This window comes from Prionailurus bengalensis, chromosome A1 (assembly GCF_016509475.1).
Source record: "Prionailurus bengalensis isolate Pbe53 chromosome A1, Fcat_Pben_1.1_paternal_pri, whole genome shotgun sequence".
Taxonomy (NCBI): domain Eukaryota; kingdom Metazoa; phylum Chordata; class Mammalia; order Carnivora; family Felidae; genus Prionailurus; species Prionailurus bengalensis.
The window spans coordinates 169892363-169905056 of record NC_057343.1 but is presented as its reverse complement, the minus strand read 5'-3'; the positions used below and the strand labels follow the sequence as shown (position 1 = coordinate 169905056).

At 34.1% G+C, this 12694-nt stretch overlaps 1 protein-coding gene across 2 annotated transcripts in view; it reads right to left on the bottom strand.

Annotated features, from left to right (window-relative positions):
• The window catches only part of FER (FER tyrosine kinase), a 437406-nt gene that overhangs the window by 331219 nt on the left and 93493 nt on the right, over positions 1 to 12694 (bottom strand). For both annotated transcript variants that reach the window (XM_043595148.1, XM_043595157.1), the window contains 3 exons: positions 6131 to 6314; positions 2833 to 2970; positions 1915 to 2034 (listed from right to left, as the gene is read on the bottom strand). In XM_043595148.1, coding sequence (XP_043451083.1) covers positions 1915 to 2034; positions 2833 to 2970; positions 6131 to 6314 — 442 coding nt within the window. The remainder of the gene's footprint in view (positions 1 to 1914; positions 2035 to 2832; positions 2971 to 6130; positions 6315 to 12694) is intronic.

The window sequence follows — 12694 nt, the reverse complement described above, 5'->3', positions numbered from 1 at the left end:
CTCCAATATCTCTATGCTCATCCTTCTTGTTGCTTATTAAAATAAGTTGATCAATTTTAGCATAAACACCTTGAAGGTATTAACCTTTGCAACCTGAAATATACAATAAATATATTTTGATGAATAAATGAATATATTTTGGGGGAGCAACAGAATGATTAAAAAAACAGGAGTAATTTATGTCATATTCCTTCACCAGCACAGAAATCAAAAAATGAAATTTGTCACTGCACAAGAATTGAGAAACTCTACTATCCATTTTGTGCCATGAACCCAACTCTATTGTTCACAGCAGAGTTTCTCAACCTTGGCACTATTAACATTTCACCCAATAATTCTTTGTTGCAGGAGGCTGTTCTATGCACTGCAGGACATTTAGCAGCATCCATGGCCTCTACCCACTAGCTTTCAGCAGTGCCTTCCCACCTGATAGAGAAAAATGTCTCCAGATATTGTCAAATGTCCCCTGGAGACAGTGAGGACCACTGGTTTAAAGACAGCTAACATTATAAGAGAATATCTAAATCCAAAATGAGACTCCTGTGAATGACTTCAGAACCTGGGAACAGCTTCAAGAATCCCAATATGGCTGCTTGAAAAATCTCCCTAATGTACTCCCACACCTCCATTCCACTCATCAGCAGTCAATCCACCATAATTTTTAAGCCTTCAATTTGTATGGGTGATTCAACAAGAATTTGTTAGTTTCTTCAATCCCATCTGCCTAACTTTAAAATTATTAAACTCCTTTCCAAGACCTAGTTCCAGCGTCCCACACTCACTTAATTATCTATTACTATTACTGAACTATTACTGAACAATAGAAAGGAGAGTGTTTATATTAGATGGGGACTTTTGGCTGAGTCTTCTGAGGTAAAGTGCCAACAGGTCATATGATATAACTGTCCAATACTGAAGAGAAAATGAGTGCATAATCACTCCTAGCTGTGGTTCTGACTCAAAAGACAAATACATACAGTACTTATCATTAATACAAGTTTCTTTGTGTTGCTGCTAAAACAATCAAGGGATGAGTTAATTATTTAAAAGTAGAATGCCTTGTTTTCTAAATTTAAAAATATGCTATTAATAGCCTCTAATATTTGAAAAGGACTAAAAAACAAATTAAAATTTCTCAAAACTCCTTTAAAATATTAGGCAACAAAACAACAAAATGAAGAAAGAATTTATGTCTTTAAAGAAGACATCCCTAAGAGAAAATAACTCAATTAAAAGTCAATTTTTTGTACTAAACACTTCTGATATCTATGAGTCTCTTCTTTAACACTCAATATCCTCATTTCCAAAATAGTTCTGCCAAAAAGTTTTAAGCAATGAATGGGATAGATATAGACAGATACAGATAGATATAGACACATATATAAATAAGTTTGAAAAGAATGAACCATTATTCCAATATAAGATATCAGCAATAACAGGGCAAATGAATATAACATCACACAGAATTCTGATTTTCAGAATTACCAAAATTAGTGATCAAAATGAATAAAGTTAACATATTTCTCAAAACATTTTTTTTCTGACCAAACAACAATCAGTTCTTTTTTTTTTTTTTGATGTTTACTTATTTTTGACAGAGAGAGAGAGAGAGACAGAGCATGAGCAGGGGAGGGGCAGAGAGAAAGGGAGACACAGAATCTGAAGCAGGCTCCAGGCTCCAAGCTGTCAGCACAGAGCCCGATGCGGGGTTCAAACTCAGACCACGAGATCATGACCTGAGCCGAAGTTGGACGCCCAACCGACTGAGCCACCCAGGCGCCCCAACAATCAGTTCATTTTTAATTTACTTTTCATTATTTGTAAAAAATAAACACTGGAATTTTAAATCTGATAAAGTAAATCTATAAATAATAACACTAATATTTAATCTGATCATCTTTTCTAAATACTTACATTACTTGCAAACTTTCTGCTGTTAAATTATTCCACATAATTTCATTTGCCTGAAGATTTTCATTTTCTTCTAGTAAGGAAATATCAAACTCAATTTCTTGCTCTTTAGCAGCTGTTGTTCTAATAAAACGTACCAAATAATTTTGATCAGTGTGAATATACTACCATCTTAGTACACATCAAAGGCACAATATATATTATCCAAAATTATGTTTACAAAGTAGAGCAAATACAAATAGAACAAATCAAATTAAACCCAGGCACCAAGATCTAGTCATATAATTTCAGCCTTAATTTCCTCATTTGTAGAATATGGCTATTAACCTGTTCATTCCTGTCACAATGGTAATAAGTATGCATGGATAAGTAATTGATATATCATCATAAATTGAATATACATATAAAGTCATAGCATTATCACTATAGAAATGTTAAAATATATATATAATTTCATGAATTAAATACAGTTTTAAGCAATGATGTAGTAACAACTGACAAATTTTTAAAGATAATTATACAGTGGCACCTGGGTGGCTCAGTCAGTTAAGCGTCCGACTTAGGCTCAGGCCATGATCTCACGGTCCGTGAATTCAAACCCTGCGCCAGGCTCTGTGCTGACAGCTTGGAACCTGTTTCAGATTCTGTGTCTCCCTCTCTCTCTGCCCTTCCCCAGCTCACATTCTGTCTCTCTCTCTCTCTCTCTCTCTCAAAAATAAATAAACATTTAAAAAATTTTAATAAAAATAATTATATAAATTAGTTGTCATTGAGAAAGAACTTTTAAAATAGTTAGAAACAAATTAATCAGTAAATTCTATGTCCTAACAATAGAATACCTTATTTCATTAAATACTATATGGTAGAAAAAAATAATATCACAAATAATGAAAGAAGAGTGAAAATATTATACATACATACCTGTGAACATCTATGAAATTATTGTATTCTGTGCTAGGGTCTATCTGTTCAACTGACATTTTAATCTCTTTATGGACATTCACTATTTCCTCTGTAACAAGACTGGTTATCTGGCTGTATTCATCAAATATACCTTTTCTGAAAACAAAAATAAAATTTTACAACATTTTTAAGTTTTCAAGGGAAACACAGCCCAAAATGAATTCAGAACAATAAACGTAAGAAATGTAACATCAATATTTACAGATGGTGGTTTCATACATCACCTTATTTCATACACCTGAATGGTAAAGTAAAGGGATTATACAAAAGCACAGATTCACAATTTACATTTGATATACCACGATAATAGCAAACAATCTAGAATAAGGCATTACTTTTTCCAAAATGTATTTGACATGCTCAAAATGTAAGGTCAGTGTTGATGAGTTTCTATATCTAAATGCTGTCGTAGAAATGTTCAATTCCATTACGTGGAACTATGGATCAATTCCTATGTCTTCAACGTTTCTTTCCAGTAGCTGCTACTTCCTCAAATGCCCGATCCTTTGGTTCTTCTCTTGCTCCTGGGCCTCTGCTCTTTTCTGTGTCTTAATTATAGAGTTTAACTGATTCTGTACCTTCAATGACATCTTGAACTCTTCTCCTTCAGTAGTAAAAATGTCACATCTTACCTGCCTTCAGTAGTAAAACTGTCACAAAATATATTAGCTCTATGGGGCGCCTATGTGGTTCAGTTGGTTAAGCGTCGGACTTCGGTTCAGGTCATGATCTCATAGTCTGTGAGTTCCAGCCCTGCGTCAGGCTCTGTGCTGACAGTTTAGAGCCTGGAGCCTGTTTTGGATTCTGTGTGTGTCTCTCCTTCTGCCCCTCCCCTGATTATGTTCTGTCTCTGTCTCAAAAATAAATAAACATTAAAAAAAAAATTTTTTTTAATATATTAGCTGTATCTAATGAGTACAAAATAGGGTGGCAAAGATCTAATCTCCAACTTAAGAGTGCTATGCTGTAAAAATATACCCCCAGTCAAGAATGGCCTCAATAACAAGTGTGGACAAGCTTATGCTGCCTTTTCCCATATAAATATTAGGGGCATTGTTTGCTTTTCTTTTCCAAAAGCATCACTCATAAAAATTATTACTTACAAATTTTCTCTTATTTAATATTCTCTCAATTATTTTATTGTAAATAGCCAAATATTGTTTGAGTTGAGGAAAAAAAGATTAGTGTCGCTTGGGTGGCTCAGTTAAGCGTCCAACTCTTGATTTCAGCTCAGGTCATGATCCCACAATTCATGAGTTCAAGCCCTGCCTGGCGCTCTGCAGTGACAGCACAGAGCTTGCTTGGGATTCTCTCTCTGTCCTTCTACCCGCCTCCCCCCGCCCCCCGCCACCTCTCTCTCAAAATAAATAAAAAAACTTTAAAAAAAATGTCTGACTCTTTATTTTGGCTCAGGTTATGATCTCACCATTCCTATGATTGAGCCCCACATCAGGCTCACACTGACAGCTCGGGGCCTCCTTGGGATTCTCGCTGTCCTCTCTCTGCCTCTCTCTCTCCCTCTCTCTCTGCCCCTCCCCCCACTCACATGCTCTCTTAAAATAAATAATAAAACTTTAAAAAAAAAAGATTTAAACTGTTTCAGGCAATGCTAGTTTCGAAAGATTACAGAAATCACCTGACAAAATTTAAAGAAAAAGGAGAGGCAGAGAAATTCAAAACAGACTTAGTAAATATCCCTGGGCTTATGACCACATTAAGTGAAAGTACTGAATAATATTAATGTAAATGAGCCTATCTAGATAACTCTCATAAAGCAATACCATAATATGATATGGAGGTTATTATTAATATCTACCTTCAGACAAATGGAATTTTTAAAAAAAGAAGCCTCCTAACGTTACATCAATGTGACATGGAATTCAACTGCAGTGAAATCATCATGCTTGGATATTTTAAATGCTAGGTCTAAAATAATTGTTTAGAAGTTAAAGATAATATGCTATAGAAAACTACTATGTCTCAAAAAATAGGAAACTACTGTCTCAAAAAGACATCTAGCAATGATGAAGATGCCATTATTGAGGATTCATGTGAAGAGTTTGAAATAACATTGATTCATGAGAGTAGGAAAGTAAGTATTTCTGAATCAACAGTATTTAATTTAAATAGACATAACTAAATTTAGAAATTAAATATTTTAAGTAGACATTTTACTATTTTATCAATACCCTTCAAAGTTTACCTATTCAAGTCAACTAAAAATATTTTTTTTTATCTTTTTACTGGGAAGATGGGAGATCACCTAATCCAGGTCAAAGGAGATGAACTCTACCAAACATGGCCTATCTTTTTCTGTTGTCTTGCATTGATGTCTATGGTAAACGTGTGCTCTTGACTTACTCGCCAGAATATACTGTTAGCTCCTTAAAGGCAAAAATTGTGGCCAATTCACAGGCAGCGTGCTTTGCACACAGTAGAAATTCAGTAAACATTTGCTGATGTTAACTTCACATAATAAGTTGGCAAATAAACCTTCAAAAAATTCTTTCCTTTGAAAGAGTCACAGAGTGTAATGCTAAGTGAAATAAGTCAGTCAGAGAAAGACAAATACCATATGATTTCACTCATGTGTGGAATTTAAAAACAAAACAAACAAACAAAACCAAGCAAAGGGCAAAAAGAGAGAGACAAACTCCGTCTAAAAGAAACAGACTTTAATTTGGAGAACAGACAGGTGGTTACCAGAGGGGAGGTGTGACGGGGGATGGGTAGAATAAGTGATGGGGATTAAAGAGCACTGAGTTATGTAGAGAATTGTTGAGTTATGGCATTGTACACTGGAAACTAATATAACACTGTATGTTAAATATACTGGAATTAAAATTAAAAACTTAAGAAAAAAAATTCTTTCCTTTGGACTTCTCAGTTGCTCAATATTTAAACACTCAATCTCAATCCTCCGAAAATACTAACTTGTTAACACTTGTCAACTAATGAATTTTTTTTTTTCACCTAAATTTCCAGCTAATCGGAGTAGAACAAAAACATACAAAACAGAAGGACCATTCTTAGGGCTAGCCAGAAGGTTTAGGAGATGATAATAAACTGAAAGGAGACAAGAAGTGAAAATCAAGAAGGACTAAAGTAAAACAGATGTGAAATACACACTGGGCTAAGTCAATAATGAAGTTCACAAAACACAGACAACTTCCTTCCCAAAGCTTAACTAGGAGAAAAAATAATGTTAAAATCACTTCATGAAGGGACTTTATGCCAAATAGGAAATGTATCTTACAGTGCTTTTATCATTTCTTCTTGCATCTTTTGTAAGGAGTCCAGAAGCAAAGGAAGTGTGGTGTCATAATACTGATTCTGATGAAGCTGTGCCCCTTTCAATGCCAATACATACTGATTATGCAGCATATGAAGTTTCATTGTGGCTTTATCGTATCGTTCCTTGGCCTTTTCGGTTTCTTTCCCTGAAGAAAATGTTGAAGAAAGTTAAAAGAGATAAAGATGTTTTATATTCACTATATGCAAACAGAGTGACCACTATTTTATATTATTTCATACATTTTAGGAGTAATCGACAAAATTTTATTGAGCATAATACTACATACCCAGCTCTATACAAAGTACTGCTTATTTGTCAGTATTTTGCACACAGGCTGCTATGAAGGAGACATATATTACAGTAAATGTTTGATGAATGAATGTTAATGTACAATTTTTTATGAAATTACACAGAAAAATGATCTTTCTTATCTTCAAGAAGCTTACACAAATTGGAACAACCAATGTACATGAAACAGTGTAACCAAGAAAACAACAAAGTTTGTAAACAATGTTAAATTTTGAGGTCTGTGTTTGAGGTTTCAATAAAGACAAGGGGAGTCAGAGGTGGCTATGTAGAAAAAACAAACATTAAAAGGTGGGGCATGTGCAGGAAGGTATAAGAAAGACAGAATGGATAATAATAATTCCTTACTCTCGTCTTCCCTTTCCACCTTTCTTCCTTTCATTTAATGAATATTATCCACTGATCACCACCCACCACCAAGAACTGTGCTAAACACTGGGAATTCAGTACCTAGCAAAACAGAGTCCTCAACATATAGCCGCTGGTGAATTGGAATACTGAGTGAAAACGGGGAGAGAATAAGCAAAATTACATGGGCAAGCAAAGAAATAAGCTCACAGAGTAAGTATTAACGAAGTGAAGGAAATATGTCTGTATAAGTAGAGCAGTTTTAGGTTGTGAATGACTTGAAAGCAGAGAAATTTAAACTCGATACAGGAAAAGTCCAGGAGATATTGATAATATTATGAACTAAAACTTTTTGTGGTACCTTTATTAAAATAATTCAGAAAATATTCACAGAGTGACAACATAAACAACTATATAAATAAATGAAAAAAATTTTAATGCTTATTTATTTTTGAGAGAGAGAAAAAGAGAAAGGGAGTATGAGTAGGGGATGGGGCAGAGAGAGAGGGAGACACAGAATCTGAAGCAGGCTCCAGGATCCAAGCCATCAGCACAAAGCCTGACACGGGGCTCAAACTCACAAACTGCAAGATCATGACTGAGCTGAAGTCAGATGCTTAACTGACTGATGCACCCAGGAGCCCCTAAATAAATGAAATTTTTAAGCAGATCTTCAATTTTCAATGTAAACCAAGCAAATATCTTTATCAATTAATTAGATTTAGGGAATAAACTTTTCAAAATATTTATTATGTTGAGAATTTTATTTTAAAAGTTTATTAATTTCATTTCTGAGAGAGAGGGAGAAAACGAGCAATCAGAGGAGGGGCAGAGAGAGAGAGGGACAGAGAGAATCCCAAGTAGTGTTGTGCTGTCAGTATAGAGCATGACACCATGCTTGAACCCACGAACCGTGAGATCATGGCCTGAACTAAAATAGAGTCAGACGTTTAACCAACTGAGCCACCCAGGCACCCCTATGTTGAGAATTTTTGACGCCACAGGCTCTCCTCTGCTGCCACTCTGCATAGGTTCAGCACCCATCTAAGTATTCCCTATAGGTAGGAGTCTGAAAAGCATTCCCTGTTGAAGAATGTGTCCAGCTAAGAACCAAAAGCAGAGTAAAGACAGTGTTATTGTGAAGAGAGGAGACCTCAGACCCTCAGACATGCACAGGCAGAGCAATAGAATGAGAACAGTTTGCTTGCCTTTCTCATCTCCCCTCCAGTTCTCAGACAAATAAACTGCATCTAGCAGACGGAAAAGAAAATCTTTCCAGCATACTGGTAAGTCCCTGCTACCAACAAATTCTAGTGGTTCCAAGTACCAGAACCACCACTGACTTCCAGGGAGTTGCACAGAATTATTTTACAGAGCATAATTCTCTAGCCATAGCCCATCAGCTGGTTCCTGCATATGGGGACATTATTAATTTCCTAAGTTATTTGCAAATTGCTACCTTAGAAAGCCTATTTTACTTTATAACATAAAGAACTTCTTAAGGAGAAAATATTTTAATCACCAGAGATCTTTCCTAGCCCTTCTCACTGCTATCTATAAACAGGTTCTAACATCAGGTGGATGGAAACAAATATATTAATTCAGTACTGAACTGAAGGGATCAGAAAAAATAACATGAGCCACTAAAGAAATGAATATTCTCACTTTTGGACTACAACTCACAGGATAATATATTTTATTTCATGAGCCAATTATCATATACATTTTTAAATATATAATTAAAATAAATTCATGAAATAACTCTTCCCCTTCCTATGAAGGATACCCTGTTATTTTAAAAAGTTCTGTTTTATTTGAATTTTTAATTCTTTTAAATCTTCATTGAGAACCCAATATATTTTTTTGCCTCAGTTACCCTACAGAAATTTTAAGTCATTCTGTATAGCACTAGGGATAATTTTTTTAACTTAGTAATTACCAAATTACCTCAGTAATACTAATCATGAATGATATTTTAAGGTTCTCAGTAACACATTCTCCTACATGTTCAATTAATGCAATAGTTTTTTTTCCACAGCATAATATATTTATTTACCCACAAATATTGCTATATGGCATCCTTCTTACAAAAATACATTTCAAAAAATGTCCCCAAGAGTCTATTCAGTTTACATATCTATGGCCAGCGTCAGAGCCTCCGTCAAAAATAACAATCCCTTTATCTCCCTATCCACACTAGTCAGGATGAGACTCCTATATGAAGCTAATACTCAAAAGCCAAAGTGCATACCCAACCAAATCAGAATCCATTTTTTGGCTGGGGGCTAAATCACATTAATGTCTGAATGAGAGTGAAAACTCCACAAACACCTGCTGCAGAAGCTGCCAGAGCAGCCCTTTCCAAGGCCCTTTTATTTTTTTTTAATTTCATTAATCATTTTTAAGCTAGTTTTAAATATATGTTACTTAAAGTTCAGCAAATTCTGACAGAAATTCCAATGGTCATATACAATTAGGCAGACAAATTGATTCAAAGTAATAAAGAAATTTTCTAGAGTATACGTGTTGATAATAAGAAAATAAGGCAAGCATCTACCAGGCAAGACTATTTAAGTACTGTGTTCTAATTTGTTAATTGTTATTGTAAATTCACAAAGTATAACTACATAGTAAATTCCATATTTTAAATCATTTTTTTAAATATTACTTTTTATATGAACTCTATTATTCCTAATTAATTTCTTGGATTTTTAGTACAACTTCAGGAGTCAAGCTCTCCACACAAACATTTTCATGGAGACATTTAAACCACCCATCTGTCCTCCTATCTGCACAGATTTTTTAAACTGCAAACTACCCATCTGTCTTTCTAGATGGTGAAAAATGATGCACTAAATGTGTAACGCTCAGCTAAGATTTTATAATCTAAAGTCTTATTAGAAAAGTTAAGAATTTCTTTTTTTTCTTTATCATACCCAGTATATGACAAACGATCTGAAGAAGACTATTATAACCATATCAAAATATCAACAGCTTATAAGTGGTAATTAACAATTTATGAAAAAAATTAAATGCCTTTGAAAATATCCAAGGCAAAATTTATTACATTAAAATACTACTATAATAATAAAGAGCTTTGGGTTTAATACGAGCTTAATAAGAGCTTTGGGCTTAAAACTGAATTTGAGGGCATGTTTTAGCAGGTTTTTGGTTTGTTTGCTTTTGTACTCTACAGCTCACATACACTTATGCATTTGGTTATCTGATGTACTTGTGCATGTGCATGATCGATCCATCGACACCCTCCCTCCCCTGTAGAAAGTTCCAAGAACATGTTCACTTGCTATGATTTCAAAAGGGATTTTATTATAGTTTTTCCTGATTTACTTTAAAATAATTATTTAGGTCCCATACAAACTATATAAGTAAATTCAAGAAATAGTAATACCTTGTGAAAACCAAAGTCACAAATAAAATATTTTCTGTTCCATTCACATAATGAAACATGTGGCAAAAAACCCTAACACAATTCTCGCCACATCACTTCTTGGTGCAGAATATTTCACATCATTATTACTCTTTCTTAACTTTTAAATAACATTTGAGCCTAAAATTAATATGAAGCATACAGATTAAGTAAATTCGTATTGACAGGCACAGAATTATACCTCTGTTGCCATATGACTTTTTTTCTTTTTTAATGAAGAGAGGCATTCAAGCAGGGCATGGAGTTGTCCCATGTGTCAATTAACAGGCAGGAAAACATCTAATTTTTCCTCCTGCACATAATGAATTTCACAAAGAGATTGTATTATAATTCTTTTGTCACCACTTGTTGACAAATCTGTTTAATGTTTGTAATAACAGAGTGTATACACAATATGCCATGCCATAAACAATATTATGAAGCTAGCAAAACTCAATTATGTAAGTTTGACATTTACAAGAGACAGGCAAGACTACTCATTCAGCTAGTCTAGAAAGTCGAGTATTTTTTATTATAAACTTCGGAAGTGTTTGCCATTTGCTAAATATTATGGCGGAAAGCCTCCTGATAATAAATGAGAAGTGATTATTTTCAAAAAGCAAAATGCCTGCACATAGACTCTGCTTTGATTTGGATAACTAAACGTTCTACCATCTTACATTTTTCTTTCCTGTCAAACCATTCCTCCTCAACTATATAATTTCTACTTATTGCTCTGAGAAAGAAGAAAATGAGCAAGAATTCATCCTAACTTATAAGTTATTTGGCCCAAATGTACACATATGTTTTTTCACATGCAAGTTAAAATTCAAGTATGACATGTGGGAACAATGAATGAGTTACCCATTTTATTCCATGCTGTTCAGACAAAAGCAAAGTTAAGAAGTCATTTTTTGTCTCAGCTTCTCCTTTGATTAGTTTTGCAACCCAAGCAAGTCATATAATCTAAATTTTAGCTTCTAATTTCTAATCCTGGGAGTTAAATTATCTGCCCTTTTCAATTCACTGGGTAGTGATTTGAAAGAATGAATGGCAAAAAAATTGTCAAAATACAACAGCAAAGGCTAAGGAGGGCATAGAATTTGGAGAGCTGAAAAAACCTTTTGATTATATGCTCCTATAAAGCATTAAAAAATACAATAGATATATAGGTGTATATATATATATATATATGTGTGTGTGTGTGTATATACACACACATATATTTATATATACACATACTGTGCTACTTTTAATAAATTTCCTGGTATAAGAAAAATTGATATATCAATCAAGAAATATTTACTGGGCATGTGTTATAGACTCTAAACTGTTCAAGGAACTAAAACAGTGATATTTTATTTAAAAATTCAACAAAATACCTTTAAAGAGAAAACTGTGAAATATCATTTCCTTGCATATAATGATTGCTAGATTCAACTGACCAACAATCGTTTAATAACCTATAAATTGAATATACCATGCTCAAATCTATATTCTATAATGTAACAAAGCTTTGAAGGGGAGGATTCTGTGTAGCTGGGATGAAGTAAAAGCATAATTCTGAATTTCCCACATAGCATCTGAATATTTAATAAAGCACAAAAAGAAAAATAAATAAACCCTCATCCTCAGCATAGTAGGCAGTGAATGTACAAATTTTAAATCGTCTGTGAGTGGAGGGGCAGCTGGGTGGCTCAGTCCGTTAAGTGTCCAACTCTTGAATTTAGCTCAGCTCATGACCTCCTGGTTCAGTTTGTGAGATCGAGGCTGGCATCACCTGTCAGTGCAGAAACGGCTTGGGATTCTGTCTCTCTCTCTCAAAATAAATAAATAAACATTTTTTAAAAAAATTATCTCTGAGTGTTAAATTAAACACCAAATCACTGCAAAAGATCTCTCACCCTCCCACGGCAAGACTTCATGGATACCAAACGCTGTTCTGAAAACAAGAAAAATGAACTAAAGAGAGAAGAGAAAAGGTAGCAGTGTGCTTAAGACTTGTCTAAAATCACCATCAGAAAACGCAAGTTCATTCTATATGTGAAAATACTGGAAACATAATGCTAGATCACAGAACTGACTACAAGAAAGGGAACTAAAAGTATATGTGAAAGGCATGAGAAACAGTCTTAGAAAGGTAACACTTCAGAGGGAGAAATGGTTAAAATGAAGGAACTTGGGAAACCATGAAGGAACAAAACAAAGCAAGTGAGGAAAAAAATCCTGTAGGAAAAAAAAAAGAATATAAAAATATATATAAAAAAAGGACACATCAATCTTTGTCAAGAGCATGAAGGGTACAAGATTTTATTCTACTTGCAAGCTAACAAATTAGCCTGCCTCAACTTCATGAAGATGGGCAGAAGGCATAAGTTCTGAGACAGAAACAAAGGACAGTTTATTTCTCAAAGAAGTATCAGTAGCTAGAGTATCATCATTCA